Below are 26,074 nucleotides of genomic sequence, written 5' to 3'. Positions count from 1 at the left end.
GATATTGTTCTCTCCAAAAACTACTTCTACGAGGCTAGGGTTTACACACTAGAAATTAAAATACATTGACCAAGTCAAACGGGCCTCGACCGCTGCGAAAATCCGTCAGAAAAGCTGTAAAAACCGGCCCGGGGAAGTTCTGCTGGGCGCGGCCGCGCTAAACTAGCGCAGGCGCGCTAGTTGCAGCAGTCTGTAGCGCGGGCGCGCTAACAAGTAGCGCGGGCGCGCTACTGTCTGCACTGGTGGCCCTGTTTCTTCGTTTTCAGCTCGTTCTCGCGTGCATGCCCTTCCTCGCTCTAGTACCACTTCCGTAGGTGATCACGGTTGCATTTAGCACATGCAACAAGCCCTTTAAACCCCTAGATAGCTCTAGTGGACGAGTGTGTTCTCGTGAGGGTTTGTAGAAGATATACCCACAAAATCCCAAGTCGTGATGAATCCACAATTCTCTATTCTTGCAAATAATGCACCAAAACCAACCTAAAATGATAGAAAATCACTTCATCACCTCAACTCGTGACCTGCACAGAAAAACAATAAAAACACATCAAAAGACACTAAACACTTAAGTACAACCAACCAATTTAAGTGGAAATGAAGGCCTATAAGTGCGTATAAATACCACTTATCACACCCCCAAACTTAAACTGATGCTTGTCCTCAAGCGTCAACGACACTATACAATAATACAATGCAATGCATGAATGCAACTACGTGATGAATGAGTGAACTATGAAATAATTGCCTTGCCAATTATAATACCTCAGATTGTGCTAATGTTCTCGAGTTTCACTTCTCTCGCCACCAAGTCAATTACTCTTCTATTTACAAGTGTGGAGTGCCAATGTGTGCAAGCATGCTCTTTTATTGAGACAAGACAAAAACTACTACTCCCACAGAATCCCAATCAAGAATCGTAAAAGTTTAAAACTAACACCCCGTCACTCAAGTCCAACTAAAAGCCAAGGTCCCAAAGAATGTCCACACCCTTCTATTTTATTCACTATTTTTTTTCTTTTATTTGTCTCTTTTTATTGGTGATTAATTGCTCGGTCTAAGGTCAGAGCGCTTCGCAGTGTAAATGCGTTACGAACACCACAAGACTTCACCCACCAATTATTCACTTTATTCTAGTGGTTTATTTAACCGTGCAATGGTTGAGATCCCTAAAGATTTATACACTAGTACCCATGTAGCGAGCGTTGGGTCAACAATCCTAAACCACGAAGGGCTTTAGGTTGTTAGGCACAAAGTCCCCTCAGACTTAATTACTCGAGTACTAATGAGCTCAACCTAGTTAATTCTACCACTTATTTTTTCTAGTGAATTTATTTACTACTATTTTTTTTTCCTTTTTTTTTCTTTTTTTTTTCTTTTTTTTTTTTTAAGAAAGGCATATCTACCCCTCAGTTCCCCCAAACTTAAGATTTACAGACCTAAGCTGAAGGGTGCTCAATTCAATCCTAGAATTCATGGAATTTCGTCTAAATCCTATCTCAAGAACATATGTGAATTACAATTTCCAACACAAGCAATTTTCAAGTACTAACCTAGCATTGCAATTGAAACTACTAATCAAGAACTACGCACATAACTCATCATAGGCAATTAACTTGGCTTAACTTCATAATTCATGCAAATGCTCATGATACTAACTACGACAATTACCACTAAACATGTAAAATAAAAAAAATATGAGAAAAATAGAAAAAACATGAGAAAAATAAAAAAAAAACGTGAGAAATAATCAAAGCAAAATAATAAAAAACGTGAACTACATGAACTAACTAACACATGCAATAATAAACAAAATTACAATAACATGCTCTTCCTTAGATTACCACCCCCAAACTTAAAATTTTCAATGTCCCCATTGAAAGCGGTAAAAAGGCTAGAGCGAACACGTACCTAATCGGAGTCCTCCCCCTCCTCTGCCGGAGGTGAATCCGGTGGAGGATATTGCTTAGGTTTAAGAAATGGGGTATCCACTTTCTCAAACAAAATCTCGCCACCACAAATAAAATCAAGAGCATCAAATATTGTCTTTGTCCTGTAGAAAGTCTCCAAACAAACGTTAGTAAACTTAATTGTCACTTCAAGAAGTAACCATTGATCGACATTTATACTTTCAGAGAACTTTGTGATAAAACAACGAAAAAATTCACATCCATTAAAGGACCGAACTCCTTCGACTTTCACACAAGGTGGAGGCTCGGGTGGTGGTTTTTCAGAACTCTTCACTTTCACAGGAGTCATAAGAACTTCTTGGCCTTTCATGTCACTGAATAAAGAGATGAAATTGCTATCCTCTTTTTCCAAGAGTTGAAGTGTAAGAGCCTTTTGGACTGGATAACCCACCAGATTTTGTGTAAGATCATCTTGGACAATCATCATGTCAGCTTTAAAGCATGTACTCTCAAGTATAGGGGTAGAGGTTGGATTGAAAGCCAAATTTTCAATATCAGAACATGGAGCAACCTTGATTGAGCTAATCCCCTTCAGGAAATGTAATTCAAGCACACCTGGTGTAGGAGAAACTACGATCAACTCGATATTGCTTTTTTCACGCACCTCATCATCGCCCACACGGTCCACAACAACAACTTCGTCGATTTTGCCGTCAGCGACACGATCTTCCTCTTTATTAATAGGCACATCATCATCCCAGGTCGAAAAACTATCACAATCTCCATCATTTGCAAGAATGGTAGCATTTATGTCATCTTCAACTTGGGTGGCTATAAGTGGAGAAGAATCGGGTTGTTCGACAGTAAAAGAACTAGCTAACCGCTCAAGTCGAGCCTCCATCATCAGTTGTGTAGCTTTGAGTTCCTTAAGCGTCTTGTTTATGTTTACCAACATATCATATACCTCATTTGTTTGATCAGAAAGCACTTCTACAGTGGGTTGAGGAACCTGTAGCTCTTGTACTTGAGGATATTGATACTGTTGAGATTGTGGTTGCTCATATTGAGGCTGATAATACTGTTGCTCAAACTGATCATATTGTTGCATTGGAGGTTCTTCATAACATTGTTGCTGAAATTTTTGTTCTTGAAATTGATGTTGACCATGATATGGGAAATCACCAAAATTGTTGTCCATGTAAGAGAAATCTGGTTGATCCATCCATTCTTGATCACAAGAATTAGAATACTGATTGTACTCATATCCTTCTTGATAATTATATCCATGTCCCGACTGAGTATTCTGAGAGTTGAAGTGGTTATAAGAGCATTCATAACTATAGTGACCCTGAACACCACAAACTTGACAGAAGCTGTATGTTGTAGGGGCAACTTGTGACATCTCATCGACACTCATCGGATACAAGGTCGGCTCTGTAGCTTTCGACGAATATGCCTCAACTATGGAAGATAGAAGTGCAAAGGTATCGACTTCTTCCATTGTAACCCTGTAACAGCACAAACACAGCCAAGAACGCAGTAAAAGCTACCTCACTTGGAACTGAAGTCCCAAGGAGGCAAAGGAAACATTATAAATAACTAAACAAAAACAATAGATACAACAACAACTAAGAAAAGTGAGAAAAGAATCCGAGTCAGTGAATTTTAATGCACACTGATGACAAGTACATAAACTAATTAATTAACACCGAGTCCCCGGCAGCGGCGCCAAAAACTTGTTCGCAAAAATCTACACGCAAGCGCACGTGATCACAAGTAATATATTAAGTTCGATCCCACAGAGACTGGTGAATTAAGAATACGCACCTATGCAACAATGTATGATCAATTTTCACTGCCAAGACAATTAACAAGGATGGTTTCTTTTATACTAATAACTAAAATTACTAATCAAATTCAGAATAGGAAAACACATGGGATTCTAACTTCATTATCGAATTCATCTAGAATTGAAATTACTGATTAACATGCGACTGTTGATCCTAATCAGACAACACGAAAGTAATACATGCCAACTCTCGTTGCACACATATCATACCAATCAAAATCCGCAATTAAGACAGAAATCTCATGGACACCAACAAAGCTCAGACCCTATATCTCTATAGCGGTAGTGTAAGCAGAGAGGTTTAATAGCAAGTCATCTATCGTGATTACACAGGGTGATAAAAATAGTTCAAGTCTACCACAAATTATGTTTCATTCACATAATCCTATGTTTACATGGCATAGTTCTAAATTCAATCATCCACTCTCGCTTCAGAAAGAATTAACAAACAACTTAGAAGTTAGCTACGCTTCTAAGAAGAATAAGCACGGCTCATGCAAAGAAATCAACGTACATCACAACATCAAGTAATTAATATTCGATACTAGATTACATCGATAAATCCATTAGAATCCCATGAAGGCTGTTAGTTCATAATCGAACTAATCGACGTCATGGGTTCTAATGAAAACATTATAAAGAAAAGACAAGAATTGAATGGAATAAAAATGCTTGAATTAATAATAATAAGGATCACACGTTACAGATTTGATGTTCACGATCTCACTCGAAACTGTCACTTCCTCGCAAAGAACGATCCGATACAACTGATAATGTGCTTCGATAATTAACTACGATATTGTTCTCTCCAAAAACTACTTCTACGAGGCTAGGGTTTACACACTAGAAATTAAAATACATTGACCAAGTCAAACGGGCCTCGACCGCTGCGAAAATCCGTCAGAAAAGCTGTAAAAACCGGCCCGGGGAAGTTCTGCTGGGCGCGGCCGCGCTAAACTAGCGCAGGCGCGCTAGTTGCAGCAGTCTGTAGCGCGGGCGCGCTAACAAGTAGCGCGGGCGCGCTACTGTCTGCACTGGTGGCCCTGTTTCTTCGTTTTCAGCTCGTTCTCGCGTGCATGCCCTTCCTCGCTCTAGTACCACTTCCGTAGGTGATCACGGTTGCATTTAGCACATGCAACAAGCCCTTTAAACCCCTAGATAGCTCTAGTGGACGAGTGTGTTCTCGTGAGGGTTTGTAGAAGATATACCCACAAAATCCCAAGTCGTGATGAATCCACAATTCTCTATTCTTGCAAATAATGCACCAAAACCAACCTAAAATGATAGAAAATCACTTCATCACCTCAACTCGTGACCTGCACAGAAAAACAATAAAAACACATCAAAAGACACTAAACACTTAAGTACAACCAACCAATTTAAGTAGAAATGAAGGCCTATAAGTGCGTATAAATACCACTTATCAATTTCACACGCTGTCAAGGCCATGGAGCGATATTCCGCTTTAGCTGTGGAGCGAGCTACGACGTTTTGCTTCTTCGTTTTCCAACTAATTGGTGAGTCACCCAAAACCAAGCAAAAACCCGAAGTAGAGCGGCGCGTGACGGGACAATTTGCCCAGTCACTATCTGAGTAGGCATGAATAGAAACTGAAGATGAAGATGCTAACAGAATCTCTTGTGCTGGGTTTCCAACCAGATAGCGAAGAAGTTTCTTGGCAGTTTGCATGTGTGCACTTGTAGGCTGATGCATGAACTTGCTTAATATGTGAACAGGGAAGGTGATATCGGGGCAAGTAACGGTCAAGTAAATGAGCTTGCCAACCAGTCGTTGATATTGGTGAGGGTCTGAAAGAGGCGAACCAGTAGTAGGTGTAAGTTTGATGTGGGAATCCATGGGCAGTTTCAGGGGCGAAGCAGATTCCATGCCAAATTCTTTAAGAAGGTCCAATGCATATTTTTTCTGAGAGATGAAGAATCCAGCTTGAGTACGAGTAATTTCCAACCCAAGAAAGTAGCTAACCGGACCAAGATCTTTCATATGAAATTTTTTAGCCAGCATGACTTTGAGATATTCAATCTCAGCAGTTGTATTACCAAAAATCAGCAAATCATCAACGTAGACTAGTACAAGGGTGATGGATGTACCAGAGATTTTAGTAAAGAGACTGTAGTCGATCTTTGATTGCGTGTATCCAAGACTCAATAACACTTCTGAGAGTTTGTTAAACCACTGTCGAGGGGCCTGCCTCAGCCCGTAGAGTGATTTTAGAAGGAGACACACCAAGTTGACAGTAGCAGGATCGAGTGTAGACAGAGTAAGTGAGGAAATTCTGAAACCATAGCCTGTATATCCTTGTCGAAGCTTCATATACACAACTTCATCAAGGTCACCATTTAGGATCGCGTTAGAGACGTCCATTTGCACTGTAGTCCAGTTTTGAATTGCAGCCACAGCAAATAAAATTCGCACAGTAGTCAGCTTCGCAACAGGAGCGAAAGTTTCGGCATAATCAATGCCATAAATCTGTTTGTTGCCCAGCACAACCAATCTTGCTTTGTAGCGTTCAATGGAGCCATCGGGATTATACTTAGTCTTGAAGACCCATCGACATCCAATCGACTTTTTACCAGGAGGAAGAGTGGTGACAGCCCATGTTTCATTTTCTTCGAGGGCTGTGAGCTCACTGTTCATCGCCTCCATCCAATGAGGATGCTGGAGAGCTTTCTTGAAGTGAACAGGATCAGTGTTGGTGGAAACAGTTGCTGAGAAACACTGAAACTGATTCTCGATGGGCAGATCAACAACTTCCACCACATTAGAAGACTGCACATTGTGGACATAATCTGCCAACCAAGCTGGTTTTTTAGCAACTCTTAAAGAGTGTCTAAGTGGAATTTGTGCAGAAGAAGAGGCGTGATTTTCAGTGTTCGCATCAGATGTGTCTTCACTAACCACAATATCATCATAAGTATACTGACCTGCAGTAGAGTTAGGCATTACAACCGGAGTGGGTTGTATGTATGAATCTGCAGTTGCATTGTTAAGAGAGAAGACGGATTTGTGAAACACCGCATCACGAGAGACAAATGTCTGCATAGTGGTCAAATTGAGGAGTGTGTACCCTTTTTGAGAAAATGGGTAGCCAACAAAGACACAAGGTACTCTCCTTGGCCCAAATTTATCACCAATATTTGCTGGGTTAGCTGCAAACGCCAAGCACCCAAAAACTTTGACTTTGTCATAATCAACAGGCTCCTCAAAAAGAGTTTCATATGGTGTTTTGTTTTCCAATGTTGGAGTTGGCAAACGATTGATGATGTACACTGCTGCAAGAACGCACTCTCCCCAGAAAGACAGTTGCAGGCCAGCCTGAAAACGCAAGCATCTGGCCACTTCAAGTACATATCTGTGCCTCCTCTCGACACGAGCATTTTGTTGAGGACGATTGACACAGGAAGTCTGATGTGTGATCCCTTTTGCAGCATAAAATTCTTTGCAACTAGCATCAGTAAACTCGCCTGCATTGTCTGATCTGATGGTCTGAATGTCAGATTTGAAGCGAACTTGCACATGGTTATAGAATGACTTCATAGTTGACAGATAATCAGATTTAAATTGCAGTATATTCACCCATGTAACACGAGAATAGTCATCAACTATTGTCAAAAAATGTTTGTATTTGCCTCGGGTTGCCACTTTATACGGCCCCCAAGTGTCAACATGAATCAAGGCAAACTTCTCAGTGGCATGTGATTGGCTCAATTGAAAAGGTAGTTTGGTAAATTTCGACATTGGACAGGTGATTAAGACTTTATCAGTAGGCAACAGTTTTGATTTTAGAGAAGGGATGTACCTGAGTTTAGCAAGAGGTGCATGGCTGTTCGGTGAAATCTACACGCAAGCGCACGTGATCACAAGTAATATATTAAGTTCGATCCCACAGAGACTGGTGAATTAAGAATACGCACCTATGCAACAATGTATGATCAATTATCACTGCTAAGACAATTAACAAGGATTGGTTTCTTTTATACTAATAACTAAAATTACTAATCAAATTCAGAATAGGAAAACACATGGGATTCTAATTTCATTATCGAATTCATCTAGAATTGAAATTACTGATTAACATGCGACTGTTGATCCTAATCAGACAACACGAAAGTAATACATGCCAACTCTCGTTGCACACATATCATACCAATCAAAATCCGCAATTAAGACAGAAATCTCATGGACACCAACAAAGCTCAGACCCTATATCTCTATAGCGGTAGTGTAAGCAGAGCGGTTTAAATAACAAGTCATCTATCGTGATTACACAGGGTGATAAAAATAGTTCAAGTCTATCACAAATTATGTTTCATTCACATAATCCTATGTTTACATGGCATAGTTCTAAATTCAATCATCCACTCTCGCTTCAGAAAGAATTAACAAACAACTTAGAAGTTAGCTACGCTCCTAAGAAGAATAAGCACGGCTCATGCAAAGAAATCAACATATGTCACAAAATCAAGTAATTAATATTCGTTACTAGACTACATCGATAAATCCCTTAGAATCCCATGAGGCGGTTAGTTCATAATCGAACTAATCGACATCATGGGTTCTAATGAAAACATTATAAAGAAAAGACAAGAATTGAATGGAATAAAAATGCTTGAATTAATAATAATAAGGATCACACGTTACAGATTTGATGTTCACGATCTTGCTCGAAACTGTCACTTCCTCGCAAAGAACGATCTAATACAAACTGATAATGTGCTTCGATTACAAGAGAAAACTAACTATGAAATCGTTTCGATCTTCTAACTACTATGAGGCTAGGGTTTTTTACACACGAGAAATAAAATGCATTGACTAAGTCAACCGGGCCTCGACCGCTGCGAAAATCCATCAGAAAAGCTGTAAAAATCGGCCCGGGAAGTTTCTGTGGGGCGCCACCGCGCTACTCTAGCGCGGGCGCGCTAGATGTAGCAGACTGTAGCGCGGGCGCGCTACAGGTTAGCGCGGGCGCGCTAGTGTCTGTGATGGCACTCCCGTTTCTTCGTTTCTCGCTCGTTCTCGCGTGCATGTCCTTCCTCGCTTCTAGTACCACTTCCGTAGGTGATCACGGTTGCATTTAGCATATGCAACAAGCCCTTTAAACCCCTAGATAGCTCTAGTGGACGAGTGTGCTCTCGTGAGGGTTTGTAGAAGATGTACCCACAAAATCCCAAGTCGCGGTGAATCCACAATTCTCTATTCTTGCAAATAATGCACCAAAAACAACCTAAAATGATAGAAAATCACTTCATCACCTCAACTCGTGACCTGCACAGAAAAACACTAAAAACACATTAAAAGACACTAAACACTTAAGTACAACCAACCAATTTAAGTGGAAATGAAGGCCTATAAGTGTGTATAAATACCACTTATCACACCCCCAAACTTAAACTGATGCTTGTCCTCAAGCGTCAACGACACTATACAATAATACAATGCAATGCATGAATGCAACTACGTGATGAATGAGTAAACTATGAAGTAATTGCCTTGCCAATTATGATACCTCAGATTGTGCTAATGTTCTCGAATTTCATCTCTCTCGCTACTAAGTCAATTACTCTTCTATTTACAAGTGTGGAGTGCCCGTGTGTGCAAGCATGCTCTTTTATTGAGACAAGACAAAAACTACTACTCCCACAGAATCCCAATCAAGAATCGTAAAAGTTTAAAACTAACACCCCGTCACTCCAATCCAACTAAAAGCTAAGGTCCCAAAGAATGTCCACACCTTTCTATTTTATTCACTATTTTTTTTTTCTTTTTATTGGTGATTAATTGCTTGGTCTAAGGTCAGAGCGCTTCGCAGTGTAAATGCGTTACGAACACCACAAGACTTCACACACCAATTATTCACTTTATTCTAGTGGTTTATTTAACCGTGCAATGGTTGAGATCCCTAAAGATTTATGCACTAGTACCCATGTAGCGAGCGTTGGGTCAACAATCCCAAACCACGAAGGGCTTTAGGTTGTTAGGCACAAAGTCCCTTCAGACTTAATTACTCGAGTACTAATGAGCTCAACCTAGTTAATTCTACCACTTATTTTTTTAGTGAATTTATTACTACTATATTTTTTTTTTCTTTTTTTTCTTTTTTTTTTCTTCTTTTTTTAGAAAGGCATATCTACTCCTCAGTTCCCCCAAACTTAAGATTTACAGACCTAAGCTGAAGGGTGTTCAATTCAATCCTAGAATTCATGGAATTTCGTCTAAATCCTATCTCAAGAACATATGTGAATTACAATTCCAACACAAGCAATTTCCAAGTACTAACCTAGCATTGCAATTGAAACTACTAATCAAGAACTACGCACATAACTCATCATAGGCAATTAACTTGGCTTAACTTCATAATTCATGCAAATGCTCGTGATACTAACTACTACAATTACCAATAAACATGTAAAAATAAAGAAAATATGGGAAAAATAGAAAGAAAACGTGAGAAATAATCAAAGCAAAATAAAAAAAACGTGAACTACATGATCTAACTAACACATGCAAATAATAATAAAAAAAAACTATCTAATAATATGCTCTTCCTTAGATTACCACCCCCAAACTTAAAATATTCAATGTCCCCATTGAAAGTGATAAAAAGGCTAGAGCACCCACATACCTACTCGGAGTCCGAGTCCTCCCCCTCCTCTGCTGGAGGTGAATCAGGTGGAGGATACTGCATCCCTGCTCCGAATACTGGCCACTGAACTGTGACCCCCTGTGCCTGGAAAGCACTACCTAGAGCCTGTGTCAAGTCATAAGCAAACCTCTGGTGGATGTCGTGCATGGTGTCCATCCGTCTCGCTAGGCGGCGATACTGAACATCTCCCATCGGTTCGGAGCTCCTCTCCGTCTGTGAAGTACCAGCTCCAGAAGCTCTAGGCTGCTCCCTCCTCACAAATGCTGGACGTCCCCCTGGCACCTCATCATATATGTACCCGAGGCCTCGAGGGTGGGGAACTCCTCCATCCCACTCCGTCATCCGACTGATCGCCGAATGATCAATAGGTGTCCCTGGCAACTGTAATTGCTCGTTGGATGGCCAACGAACACCGCTCGATCGACAGAGCTTCGTCACAATTGTGCCATATGGAATGGCACCAGTGGTTCCTCCCCGTAAGAACCTCAGAATTCCCTGATGAATAACATGTCCCAGATCAATATACTTGCCCGAGACAATCCCAAAGAGCAGAATAGCTCTCTCCACTGTCACCTCATGCCCATGTGAAGATGGCATGATGTTCGCACAGATGAAGGCGTTCCACGCCTTCGCATACCGGTTCAGAGCGGCTGCAGGAAAAGAAACATGTGCCGGCAAAGGAGGTGCAGTCATCTTCCAATGCGTGTCCGGTACACACATGTCATACACCAACCTCTCAAAATCAATCGGATCGTCATCAAACCGGCGTTTGGCACGCCCAATCCTCTCAACCACCCAATCTTCTTCATTACGGCGCTTGGCACGCCCCCCAATAACTTTACGGATCGCCTCCGCACTATAATCAACTCGGATTCCCCGCACCACCGTGAATCCATCACGATTCTCCTTGGCATTAGCATAAAACTCCCGAATAATAGCCAAGGGAACCGCCTCCGGAGCCTCGCAAAAAGACTCCCAACCCCGCTCTTGAACCATGTTCAAAAGCTCACCATCCTCCGCCGTGGGTAAGAATCCCCTCTCCTTAACTAACGACTTATTCATAAGCCGTTGAAACTCGGTTCGTGCTCCATCGGAAGTGAACTCAACCTCACCCATCGAGGAAGAATCGCTAGATGTAGGGGCTTGGGTGCTTGTTCCTTGTGATCTTCGGGCTCTTTTGGGTGCCATTGGTAGAGATTTAGAGTTGCAAGAGATTTGTGTGTAGTGGGTTTGAGAGATTGGATGAAGGTTGTGTGTATGGATGTGTATATATAATTAGGGTTTAAAGAATTATAATGGGATTTGGAGATGGGTTTTGTGTTTATATAAGGATTGGAGAGCTGAGTTAGGGTTTAATAAGATGTATTTCGGGCTAGGCATGCAAAATTAGGATTGTGGGCTTTTAAAAACGAAAAGAAAATATTTTTGGGAGAAAAATCGCCAGCCTCTGCAGTCAGTAGCGCGGCCGCGCTAAGTATAGCGCGGGCGCGCTGTGCAACTTAGCGCGGGCGCGCTGACACTAGCGCGGGCGCGCTAGTGTCTGACACCGGAGGCTGAATTTTCCGATTTTTGTGTTTTTGAGGTTTACAATGGTACAATGTGGTTCCAATGCGTGGGTTGCCTCCCACGAAGCGCTTGTTTAACGTCGTTAGCTCGACGTGAAGTCCAGAATTAATCCGATTCCGATGAAGTATCCTGTGGAGGATACCTCGTTCCATAACCAAACGAATCCCAAGTAATATTAACATCTAGTGCCAAGAATGCTTCAGCAAGAGAGTCTGTTAGTATATCAGCAAAGCGACCAATTCGTTCCTCCAACACGTCAATACGCCTGATTATTCTTCGGTACTGTGCTTCATTCAGTGTTGAAACAGCAGGTGTTTGAATTACGGATTGGTTACTTGCATTGGCCGAGAGTAGAGGACAAGTGTCTCCACATGCATTAAAGTTTGAGTCTGAGTGAGCTCTAATTCTGTGCCAATTATTCATCTGATTTTCCTGAGTGACTTCGACCGCTTCATCCTCCTCCGATTCTTCCTCTTTTGAAATCTTCCACTTTAGATCTTTGTGCTCAGCAGCGGCTAGGTTCTCTATCAGTTCGTAAGCATCATCGAAGCTTTTGTTCCACAAACTTCCTCCAGCTGCCACGTCTAACTCTGCTCTACATTGACTGTTAAGACCCCTGTAGAAGTAATTAATTGCCATTCCCGGAGGCATGTCATCTTCCTTGAGATTTTCGAGAATCTTCTTGAATCGGTCCCACGCTAGGCAAAGATATTCTCCCGAGAATTGAGAGAATTTACCTTCAGTGTTTTTGATAGCTGATACTTTGATTAGAGGATAAAACCTTGTACAGAATATTTTCTCCAACTTGTTCCAGCTATTAGTAGTGCTTGCCGAGAGAGAGATAAACCACGATCGTGCTACATCACGTAGCGTGAATGGAAAGAGTCTTAGCTTCACTAGATCTTTAGGTCCGATATTGAAATCCAATGCAGTAATGAATTTCTCGAAATTCTTTAGATGTAGGTTTGGGTCCTCAAGAACAGAACCCCCAAATTGAATGGTATCTTGCAGCTTGAGAATGATTGATGGTTTGATGCGAATGCCACTGGCTGATATTGCTGGTTCAATTGTGTCAGCCTGATTATCATTGATGTTCAAACGAGAAAATTCACGTGACGCCTCACCAACTGCTGTCCTTGCATAATTCATTGTTTCAGAATCAGAGAAAGCGCAAAAAACTTGTTCGGTGAAATCTACACGCAAGCGCACGTGATCACAAGTAATATATTAAGTTCGATCCCACAGAGACTGGTGAATTAAGAATACGCACCTATGCAACAATGTATGATCAATTATCACTGCTAAGACAATTAACAAGGATTGGTTTCTTTTATACTAATAACTAAAATTACTAATCAAATTCAGAATAGGAAAACACATGGGATTCTAATTTCATTATCGAATTCATCTAGAATTGAAATTACTGATTAACATGCGACTGTTGATCCTAATCAGACAACACGAAAGTAATACATGCCAACTCTCGTTGCACACATATCATACCAATCAAAATCCGCAATTAAGACAGAAATCTCATGGACACCAACAAAGCTCAGACCCTATATCTCTATAGCGGTAGTGTAAGCAGAGCGGTTTAAATAACAAGTCATCTATCGTGATTACACAGGGTGATAAAAATAGTTCAAGTCTATCACAAATTATGTTTCATTCACATAATCCTATGTTTACATGGCATAGTTCTAAATTCAATCATCCACTCTCGCTTCAGAAAGAATTAACAAACAACTTAGAAGTTAGCTACGCTCCTAAGAAGAATAAGCACGGCTCATGCAAAGAAATCAACATATGTCACAAAATCAAGTAATTAATATTCGTTACTAGACTACATCGATAAATCCCTTAGAATCCCATGAGGCGGTTAGTTCATAATCGAACTAATCGACATCATGGGTTCTAATGAAAACATTATAAAGAAAAGACAAGAATTGAATGGAATAAAAATGCTTGAATTAATAATAATAAGGATCACACGTTACAGATTTGATGTTCACGATCTTGCTCGAAACTGTCACTTCCTCGCAAAGAACGATCTAATACAAACTGATAATGTGCTTCGATTACAAGAGAAAACTAACTATGAAATCGTTTCGATCTTCTAACTACTATGAGGCTAGGGTTTTTTACACACGAGAAATAAAATGCATTGACTAAGTCAACCGGGCCTCGACCGCTGCGAAAATCCATCAGAAAAGCTGTAAAAATCGGCCCGGGAAGTTTCTGTGGGGCGCCACCGCGCTACTCTAGCGCGGGCGCGCTAGATGTAGCAGACTGTAGCGCGGGCGCGCTACAGGTTAGCGCGGGCGCGCTAGTGTCTGTGATGGCACTCCCGTTTCTTCGTTTCTCGCTCGTTCTCGCGTGCATGTCCTTCCTCGCTTCTAGTACCACTTCCGTAGGTGATCACGGTTGCATTTAGCATATGCAACAAGCCCTTTAAACCCCTAGATAGCTCTAGTGGACGAGTGTGCTCTCGTGAGGGTTTGTAGAAGATGTACCCACAAAATCCCAAGTCGCGGTGAATCCACAATTCTCTATTCTTGCAAATAATGCACCAAAAACAACCTAAAATGATAGAAAATCACTTCATCACCTCAACTCGTGACCTGCACAGAAAAACACTAAAAACACATTAAAAGACACTAAACACTTAAGTACAACCAACCAATTTAAGTGGAAATGAAGGCCTATAAGTGTGTATAAATACCACTTATCAATGGCCCAGTCTATTATGCCATAAAGCATACTCCGATTCAGATGTTTTTGCTGCATAATTGATAGAAAGAGAGAATGGGGAATCCTTCATGTAATAAAGGCCATGTTGCAGAGTGCCAATAGCTTTAGTTTGATGGGTCTGGGCATCAATAATTTTGCATCCTGCAGGGTGAAAATTGACAACACAATTGTTGTCTTGGGACAGCTTGTGAATAGAGAGCAAATTATGCCGAAACTGAGGCACATACAACATCCTTTTTAGATGCAATCCATTGAGCAGCGTAATGTCCCCAATATGGGTTATATTAAAGGTAGCCCCTGTTTATGATCAGATCTGGGGGAGCTGGTTGAACATTAGTCATCCTGTCAAGATTGAAAGCCATGTGATCACTTGCTCCAGAATCGATAATCCAGGAAGTACTATCAACAGAAGACATGTGACATGTGACCATGCCAGAGAAGCAGTGTTCAAGTTCATCATCGGTCAAGGAGCCATGGGCAGCTTTTTCACAGTCAACAGCCCCTTTTTGGTAGCAATTTCAACAATTGTTGCAATTGTTGTGAAGTAAACATAACATCGTCTTTTCCAGTACTGGTGCCCTGCACAGCTGAGTTGGCCTGTTTGTGATGCACATTTTTATTTAATTGAGAAGTGGCAGGAGTGTTTTGGGACTTTTGTGGTGGTTTATACTTTCTATGCCATCTAGGATAGCCTGTGACCGTCCAACAACGATCACTGCTATGATTTTTATGGACACAGAAAATGCAAGCTGGCCCTTTATTCTCACTCTGGCTTTTGCCATACATAGCAGACACATCTAATTCAGGGACATTAAACAAATATTTTTGAGACTCTTCTTGTTGCACAGCAGAGTAGGCAGACTCAACACTGGGTAGGGGGTTTTGCATCAATAGTTGACTTCTTAAGGTTGCATAGGTATCATTAAGGCCATTTAAAAATTGAAACAGGCAGGATTCAGCCTTTTGGGTCTCAATAGCAGTTATAAAGGTAGTCACATCTAGAGCTACAGTAGTGACAACAGGAAGGGTAGTCATTGATTCTATTTCCTCCGACAGACTGCTAATAGTAGTAAAATAATCATGAACTTTCATTTTGTTTTGTCTCAAGGCAAACAGATCTTTATTTAACTTGTATTTTCTTGAGCCATTGCTCAGCAAAAAACGTTTCTCAAGCTGGGTCCAGACTTCACAAGCAGAGTTAATAAAGAGAATAGACTGTTTGATGCTATCAGAAACGTTACTATGTAACCGAGAAATTACCAGATCGTTACAAGTGTCCCATTGAGCAGCTTGGATCTCATCAGTAGTGCTTTTAAGTAGGGTTGTCAAAAAATCCGAAAAATCTGATATCCGTCCGAAAAATCCGTTACCGTATCCAGGAAAAAGCGGATATAATCTGTATCCGGAATAAAACGGATATTATCCGTATTCGAATCCGGGGTTTGCGGATACGGATATGGATATAGGCGTATCCGTATCCGAAAATATCCGTATCCGAAATTATTATTATATATATGTGTGTGTGTCTATATATAATACTATATAAATTTATTATTTATTTATATTTTTTTATTTTATTATATAAATTTTGAAAAAGAATTAATATTTAAAATAAAAAAAAACATTAAGTATCTTACAAATGGAGAAAATGGAACTATCTTCATCAAGTTTTTTCTTATTAAAATTTTTGTAAATAGTGTTGTTTTTGTGATTTTAAGTTGTTAAAATTAATATTTTGTTCAAAATATTTGGCCTAAATGTCCAAACTTCTGTTAAAGTATGTTATTAATTTCTGACTGAGTATACATTTGCTGTTGAATAGTTCAAAATATGTTTTTTAATTAATCTCAAAATGTATATTTGATTTTTGGTGATGTTTGAAAAAGCGGATCCGGATATTATCCGTATCCGGATAATATCCGGCCGGATACGGATACAGATCTTTTTATTCTAAAATTTGTGTATCCAGATCCGGATCCGGTTTTGAGTAGGCGGATACGGATACGGAAATGGGCAAATCCGTATCCGTTTTTTTTCCGTTTGACACCCCTATTTTTAAGGACAGATCCAGTGACAAAACCCAGCTTGCGCTTTGCAGAGAGCTGAATTTCAAATGACCGCTTCCAAGAACGATAATCTGCAGCACCTTGAAGTTTGGTAACGCTTACAGACAAAGGACATTCAGAAGGGTGCAAAAATAGCGGATTTTGCATATCCGCAAAAGAAAATCTCGAACCGTTAGATATGGTATCGATAAAAAAACGCTCACATCTGAAGCAGAGGGATAAAAAAAACAGACAGAGGAAGGATGAATGAGTGAAAGAAGAAGCCGATCTAGTTTAAATCTCGGAATAAATACTCAAATATGCATGGCGTGGCTCTGATACCATAATTAATGATATACAGATTGAGAAAATATGCAGATTTGAAAGGAGAGAAAATAAACTTCAGATGCCAAACTTTAACATATCATTCATAGAAAATGATTGCACAGAATGTTCACACATATATGGTGACAGCGACCTCTTAGGAATATTCTAACGGACTAGGAAATGTAAAATGACAGCTATATCCTAAACAATGCAGAGAAGACAAATAAGGAAAGGTGGTTGCTGGAGATGCTTATTTGTGAGGTGGTGGTCCTGTTGGACAGGTGTCCCTTCATTAGACTCCAACCAATGGTTTCTATTAGATAATTCATGGTACAAGAGCCTGCAAACGGATTTTTCAGTCATGATAGTTGTCCTAATGACAACACAGTCTCTATGTGAGAAATGAAAAGTAAAATAGAAAGCAGAATAAGACCTATAAATTGGATGATCGGGACAAGAGATTTAAAGGACAATATTTTATCTAGACTAAAATATATTATTAATGCCACATTCAGCAAGACACCAAAGGATAAATATCAATACCCGCCAAGATATATTATATCGAGACTAAGGTTTTTTATTAAAGGTATAAATCACTTAATATTTGAAAATATAAACCACCTAATATTTAAGATGAGAGATTGTTATTTTATACCTGATTATCACTTAAACATGACAGAATTAGGTAGACAAAACGGATAACTACGAATTATATACATAATACATCACCCCCAACTCATATAATATTAAAAACTCAAATATTTTTTTTAATAATTAACCTTATGTTTAAAACATATATGAGAATCCAATGTGTGAGTTATAGACAAGAATAGAGAGATAAAATTGGGTCAAACATTCTTGAAAGATAGAGAATGAGTTCAGAACAAGAGTTTCGATGAAAAGATTAAGTGGCATATAGTTATGTGGTTCAAATTATAGTGCGAGGACCTTGAAATGATTTCAGTCTAAGACAGATGATAAAATATTTAGTAGAAAGAAACAAAAATTACTCTTCTAGAAATGATTCACAACTTCCCTTCCTTTTTCCGTTTAAGAACTTCTTTTAGTGATAGAAGAAAGAAGATTGATGCATAAATTTTCTGCCAATTTAAAAGTGTCATGATCTCCTCCTTTTTGTTTAAGACATGGTATATCAAGATTTCGTTCAATCCATAAATTATGCATATAAACACAATGATATAGATGGCATACTGCTACTTAGGCTGTGTTCACTTCTATCGTGTTTGGTTGGTGTGAATAAAAATGGAGAGAATGGAATGAGATTTGAACTATAATTTAGTTGAATGTATAATAATTTCATTCTTTCCACCATTCCATTCCTATCACCCTTAACTAAAACTCGAACTCTCCATTTTGTGAAAGAAAGCTTCATTCCTAATCATATCTATTTTCTAGCATTCATTAAGTGAACACAACCTATTACTTACAAAAAGCTGCTTGGTACTTGCAAAAAATAAACGGAAGGCTACATACATCCATGATCCATCATCACTTAGGTTCCTCACCCCATTCAATTCACACTGTCCAAAAGCCCAAAATTGACCCACCTCAATCTAATTGGGTCCAATTAAATCCCAAAATTCACCCACCTCAACTCATTGTTCTATCTCCCATCTTCAACGATATCTTCAACGATTCATTTGTATTTAGTATAAAAATATGATATATTTATTCAGAAAATTTTAATTGCCAATTTTTTATATTTATAAAAATTAAAAATTAATGGAAGTTAATTTTAATTTAATTTGATGATTAATATTTAACTTTTTAATTTTATTAATAATTAACTCTTTAATTTTTATTAATAATTAACTTTTTAAACGAAAAAGTGATATAATTAACAATTAAGTCCCTTTTTTTTGTTGGTTTATAACGGAGGACCTGCATATAAAAGAACCTTTTTGGGCTCGTGCCCAAGAAATTGCATCTCCTTAGAAGGCTCGTGATTAATCTTTCATTTCCGCGGAGTAAAAATCGAAGATGGAGCAACACATACTTTGGGAGTTGCATTGTGAGAAGCTAACTGGTTGCTTCTTTCTTCATCATTGACATGAAGGATTTCAGCCATCGAACGCACCTTTTTCTTTCGACATGTAGAACCAGCCTTCTTCACAGCTCGAGCGTCCTTAGCACTAGTATTTGCGTATCTTTATTTGCCATTTCAGTAGCTCCTGCAATAGTCATTTGATCCTCATCAATGGTGCTGACTTTTTCTGCAAGATACTTTTCACTAGAATACATTAAAATCATAACGCATAAATACAAGAGCATTTTTCAAAATTAATGATAAATAAATATATTAATGTTTTAGATAGTAAATACATTAAAATCATATTACATAAATACAAGAGCATTTTTAATGTAATGTCTCTACGAGTACTACAAATTTTATAATGTAAAAATTGCTTGAATATCCATCTTTATGATAATTTTTCATGTCTTTGGCATTTGTAGTTGATTGATATTCGGGTTTATGAATCCTGGGAGTTGAAGATTCATCAGCCTCCTCCCCTGGTATTCAATAGCTTGTTGTAATTCGGCATCCTCCAATTTCCTTCTCAGCATCATTTCTTGATTGTACATCATTCTTCTTCCTGTACAGAGGTACAAAGAACTAAAGCATCTATAATTGCAGTAAAAATCAAACATTCAAATAGGCAGAACTAACATATAGACTAACCAAACTGAAGATCGAACGCCTCCTTTGAGCTCGACCAAATGGGCTAAAACATGCCGGAAAATCTTCGATCTCCATGTGCTTCCTATAGATTCTTACATTAAAACTCGAAACTAATACAAAGTTGAGCCGGATCAAAAGTAGTTCAGGATGAGAAAGGTTGTCATACGTGTCAGGGAGTTTAACCTTCCCCTCACAGTTTCTGGATAGACAAATCTTACAGAGTCAAACATTCTTTTCTCTTGTGGCGTGTAACGGATTGTTATTTTGTATCGAATACCACTATGTTTGTAATATTTCTTAAACTCATTTGAAAAATATTCTCCTCTATGATCTGCCGTTAAAGCATTTGAAAAATGTCTCATTTGAATGTCATTATATTTTTCTCAAAAGGTGACCAACAATAAGTAAATTATTTTTTAGTCCAGGAACATAATAAATCTCAAAAAAATTCTTAGTAATAGTCTCTCCCACGAGAACTTGAGCCTCTTCCCTTAAAACTTCTTCCTGCTTCGCGACTACAATCCCCTTCATATTCTTTACAATGTGGGTTTTTTCATCGAAGAAGAGTTTTGACTGAAATGTCTAATGATACTTCAATCTTTTTCGTGTTCAATCTTTATTCATGGGCTTGTAACCAGCGTGTAAGTTTATCAATGTGTAAGTTCATCAGTGATATTTTGCTTATATCTTTAGATTATTCGATGGCTACAATATTGTACTCAAATTTGGAATCTAAAGAATGAAAATTTTTCTCAATGAAATGAACATCCTCCATTGTTTCACCATTTCTTTTTGATTGATTAATGATAGAATATATATTTATATATATGTTATATGATTTTATTTCCATATATAATTGTGTTTTGCACTGATTTGGATTTTTAATTAATATATTTTTCATGTGACAACATTGAAGTTTATAAGTTTTCTTCTCTAATTTTTTGCTCTTTTCTTGTAAGTTTAATTATGTCTTTTACTTATCTTAGTTTTTTAAGTTATTTAATTATTATTGAGTAAGTGAGTAGTGTTAAGCAAAATTTTCAGTTAATTGTAGATAATACTCGTGAACAATAATCTGAAACGGGTTTTGACTTTGTTTCTCTGTCTTTGAAATATTAACACTCAGGGAAGACCAGCTTAATAATCATTTTATTTATAATAAAAGTCAGTAGACTCAGTACCTTGTGGATTTGATAGATAATTTTATGATTTTTATCTCTGTAATTCAATTTAAGTACTACTTTGTTGGACTAATGCCTAATTATGCAAGTTTAGTGTCTAGTTAGGGGTGAGATGCAAATTTGACTTTACTTATATTACTGCTATAATTTACCATGGGAAACTCTGCATGGTCTATATCTAAACACAATTACCAAGCATGTGATTCATATAAAAATGCAAGATGGGTGTCAACAATTACACATTCCTTTCAAAAAAATTCTTTTAATTGCAGGAGCATGAGAACCTTGCATTTGTTAATCTTTTAAACACTAAAGATTAATAGAAGCACTGAAAGCACAAATTAAAAGCCAAAATCGATATAAACACGCCAAGAAAAATGTAGAACGGGCAATTAGCTGAAACATGTAAAAGCAACAAAATTTTAAACAGGTGCACACCTGTAAAATGGCTCCGCGGACTGCTCTAGAACATGCAAAATTCGTCCGCATGTAATGCACAATATCCTGTCCATGACATATAAATAATTATATTTAACCTGCCAAATTGCAGCTGGCAAGTATTACATACCTTGAGAGGATAATGTACTTACCTGACAGCCAGTACTATGTCCAATCAGGACCACACCCTCAGAATCTTCTTTATTTATGAAGTAACTAATCAATTGATCAAGCTCCATAGCATCCTTTGACACACACATGGGAAAGTTGATTCAGCTAATCAGCTTACTTATATTATTTGAAATCTTGTTGCAGAAAATTAACAGGAGCTAGTTAGTAGTACAGATAAAAGTATTGAACACATAATTATATATGCGCCATAATCAAGACAAACAATATAAGGTCGGAAAATAATTAATTATTTAAAGAAAATAGTAATCATACACAGCAGCACTGCGGAAGAGGGAGAGCATTATACACAGAGACAGAGAGACACTATCTTACAGGGAACCCCGAAAAAGAAGCAAAACAAATTCAGAAATAGGAGTTGAACCCAAAACATTTCAAAAACAAGAAGTTACTTTGGGAGCATAAAAAGCCAACTTGACCAACAATAAATTAGAATGTCTGATGCGTAAAAGTTAATATCCATTTAAGTTGTGTACTATGTGTAAATTAAAATCACGATTCTTCCAATATGAAAATCAAGAGCGAAACTTGAACCCACAGCCTTTCATTTCAACCACCAGAAGACATCATACAACAATTGAAAACAACTTGGATGCCACAAGATTATGTTTATCTACCAATATATAATACACCCATAGAGTAAGGTACTTAAAGAGTAAACCTGGTCCCTTTATGCCTGGGCAGCTATGCCCCTGATCATAGAATTACTATTCTAAAATAATAAAACATACAAAAAAAAATAGAGGTCCGCAAAATTGTACCACCTTTTTTTACTACTATCACAAATAATTCTTAACAGAGATGAGATAACTAATTGGTCCTGATGATGGAACTAATTCTATCCTTAACATTCCCTGTGGACATTTGTACCCACCATTCAGTCCGTCCAAAACATTTACCACAGAATTACAATCCACATTAATGCAAACAAAACCTAATGATTTCAACAGTACAATGTTACCCTTTGGCAGAGAGGCCCTTAAACAACGAAGTTAAAAAGGCACAGAGCATCTAATATAACAGAAAAATCATTGCGAACATAGTTCAGAAAAGATAACAGTGACTTACTTCTTTTAAACTTGACAGGCCATATCCAGTGTAAGAAGAGGAGAGCAGAAACTGGACTAGTGACCATTTCTCTTTGTCAAGAGCAATAGCAAGAGGTTCCAAGTAACTGTGACAAGTAATCTCATTTCAAGTCCATAAAATATTAAAGGCTCCCACTAGAGTTCTATAACTTTATTATTGTCATTGCATATGAATGTACGTATATACATATTATCACTGTTTGGTTGATATGACAGGGAGGTTTCAACATGAATCGTTGTTTAATCAACATTGGTGTTTTGCTTTTTTACACCATATTTTGCGTTCCTATTGGTTCGGATCAAATTAGGAATTGATGATAGGAACTTAACTATAATGTAGAATCAACACGTGCAAAAATGTGTAGGTTTAAATCATCTCGTAGGACAATAACTTTAAAAATTATATATGTTGACATACTCAGTAGCCAAAAATCCATCTGTCAGCCCGCCAATAAATATAGCTTGCTGTTTATAGTCACCAGTGGTCCAGTTTTAAAGGCAACCTGCATAATATAAAGGAGCTTAAATATTGGTATGCAAACTAAATTAAAGTTAGAATGGAACAATTTCGTATAGATAAAGAGAACCAAGTGAATCTTTTCTCACAGTGCAGAACTTAACCCATTTAAGAAGTAGAGGAAAAGCTACAGATATATCCCAGAGTAAGACTTTCACATAACCACCACCGGAAAAAAGGAAGAGATGTAGCATCATCTACCCTGATAATTCTTATTTATAAGGTTCACAGACAGTGTATTCCCTATACTAAGAACATCAAGGCTTTTCATCAAGTTAAAGGTTTGAGTGCTTCACTATTTATGTGTACCCTGAAACGATGGAAGAATGAAATCCCCAAATGTGGACAGGAAACATGTTATAGAAAATCTAGCTACCAGACCTTCCTGGCAGTGATACTCCAGAGGGAAAGCAGGTAATAAACCATTTCCTCGATTATCATATCTTCATTTATCAAGAAAAAAACATGTTACATACATACTAATCCCTCATAACACCTTAACCATTTACAGATACAGCACCTTAACAAGCTAACGAAACTTTTTTAATGATCCCTGTGACGGACCCAACTTAAATAACCGACTAAGGCATGCATATCGATATATATAATTAAACTACAGAGTTATAAAGATTAATCTACAAGTCTAATCCACAATCCCGGAATCACCAGGAATGAGTATGAACAACATCTAAAGTTATTACAACCCAAAATAAAATCCGAATTAAGTCTAAGTCATACTACAGTTTTTAAATCCCAAAAGAAATTAACTCGGGAACTACGAGTTCCCAACCTGCTCCATCATACGGCGGTAAGCAATCCCATTGCCTGAGGTGGATTTACGTGCGGTCTGCTTGAATCGGGCCATTCTCGGGTTTCACTGAAGGGTTATAACAACAACAATATATATATGAGCAAAAAGCTCAGCAAGTGAAAGCAGTATATATGACAGTTCACAATATGTAAGCTAACAAGTGCAAAAGAAGCAACAGATATCACAAGGTATAAACATAAGTAAAGGTGCAATGTGGGATATCAATTTATTGGAATTGGAAACACACAGCGCTACGAGCATTGAGGGGTGATCAGCCCACACCAAGCTCCGAACCACATAAAGTGATTCAACCAGGGAGGATCCTCGGCACACATTGGCCATAAACAGACATCAGGCTCCCCGCTACTGATGCTGCAATAATTGACTGGCGCCTCAGTCTTAATATAAAATTATTATCCAATTCCTTTTAAGGTCATTTCAAATCAAATCATTTTCAAAAAGGGGTCCTGATCAAAGACAAGTTATAAGCAAGGGTGTTTTCAAAATACAAGTGATCTTTCTAAAATAGGAAATGTTATTAAGATCAGGGTTCCAAAAGAGATAATTCAGGTTAATGTGGGGTATCAAGTTCTCATTATTCATCAAGGGACTATTGGAGTATAATCATGTGGGTGTAGGGTAATATCACATGAAAAAGGTAATTCAAGTGTTAAGGGTATTATTGGAATCCAAAGTGATGATCATGAGGGGTAATAAGGTAATTCAACCCTAAATAACAGTAATTCAACGTTCACAGGGTATACAATTGTAAAGCAAGTATAAAGGAAGAGTTTCACTTGCCTGGATAAAGCTTACTAAACTCCTGTATAGATGCTTCTAGGGGTTCCTTGCCTGGCCTCCTACTTGCACCTATAATTAATAGTATCCTCGTCACTAACTACCCTTTCGCGTATAAATGTATATATATATATATATATAAATAAATATATATACATATATAATAATTATACACTTATACTTAATTAAAACAAGTAACATAATCATCAAGTAATGCACATAACAAGTAAAGCATGGCACTTAGTTACTTAACTTATATTACTTAATAATCTCTAATTATTCCTAAGTCAATTAAGCATTTAATCAAGTAGCACATAAGGTCTAAGACCAATACCTCCTAACCATACTCTACTGACCTCAAATTAACCAATTAATAGTAAGGCACACTTGTGCCCCACCTCCCAAGACTTACAAGTGAAGTGCAACCTAAGTGACTCACTAGTATGCTTACCTTGGCGACACTTGGAATGCCTTGGTAAAAGAATGCATCTACACTAAGTGAATTGACTTAAACTAACTTGCACTCTCTAATATGACTTAAAACTAACTCATGAACTCAATATGAGGTCAAGGCCTCACTGATGACACACTCAAAGGCAATGCATCTTAAGTGAACTCTAAAGTATGACTCCATGTGTGACACTAGTGTCCCTTAGTGGAAATGAGGCATCTCCACTTAAGGTATTGACTCCAAACCAATTTCTAAAGGTTGACACAATCTTAAACTAATATTATGAAGTGGTGTGACTCAAAGGTCTTGCCTATATGGGTCCTTAAAAACTAGTGTACCAAAGTGACCATTCTGCCTTGGCAGTTTGGCACCTCTTGGGGGTTTTGGCAAAAACAAGTGTTTCCACTATGTTCCTTGGTGAAATTGTGACTCTATTGGATACTTAAGACTTAAATATAAGTTGTTCACTTGGAATGACACTAAGGCCTTGCTCAGGCCTCCTTGGGCCTCTAAACAAAGTTGGCACAGAGCACTCTGCCCTGCTGTGGGGACTGCCATGAACTTAACAACTTGAGACTCACTAAACTCACTCACTACACCAATCCAATGACTCAAAAAGCTTCCTAATACTTCCCTAAGCTCATCTAAATCAAGGCCCCATGAGGGCCTCATCATTGACAAGGTGTTAACCACTCAAGGACACAATTAATCCTAAAGTGCCCTGTTCTGCCCTATACTCAAAGATGTGTGTGTGCATCTATGTAAATGATGGTTTTTATGACTTCTAAAGCTAC

General features: G+C 38.2%; 1 protein-coding gene across 14 annotated transcripts in view; it reads right to left on the bottom strand.

Moving 5' to 3' along the window:
* Positions 1 to 26,074, bottom strand: part of LOC108202628 (hypothetical protein) — a 161,239-nt gene that overhangs the window by 62,372 nt on the left and 72,793 nt on the right. For 2 of the 14 annotated variants that reach the window (XR_010287241.1, XR_010287240.1), the window contains exons 3-6: positions 22,684 to 22,789; positions 21,579 to 21,671; positions 19,808 to 21,492; positions 19,682 to 19,721 (exon numbers count right to left, since the gene is read on the bottom strand). Coding sequence is in view for 9 of the 14 variants with exons in the window: in XM_064083993.1 (XP_063940063.1) it covers positions 19,561 to 19,750; positions 21,427 to 21,524; positions 22,684 to 22,789 (394 nt within the window). In the remaining 5 variants the exon portion in view is untranslated. Of the gene's footprint in view, positions 1 to 19,123; positions 19,351 to 19,407; positions 19,751 to 19,807; positions 21,525 to 21,578; positions 21,672 to 22,683; positions 22,790 to 26,074 lie in introns of those variants that run through there. The other 12 variants (XM_064083994.1, XR_010287244.1, XR_010287242.1 and 9 more) reach the window with 12 other exon arrangements.

Source organism: Daucus carota, chromosome 9, assembly GCF_001625215.2.
Source record: "Daucus carota subsp. sativus chromosome 9, DH1 v3.0, whole genome shotgun sequence".
NCBI classification, from domain to species: domain Eukaryota; kingdom Viridiplantae; phylum Streptophyta; class Magnoliopsida; order Apiales; family Apiaceae; genus Daucus; species Daucus carota.
This window is presented reverse-complemented; position numbering and strand designations above follow the sequence as displayed.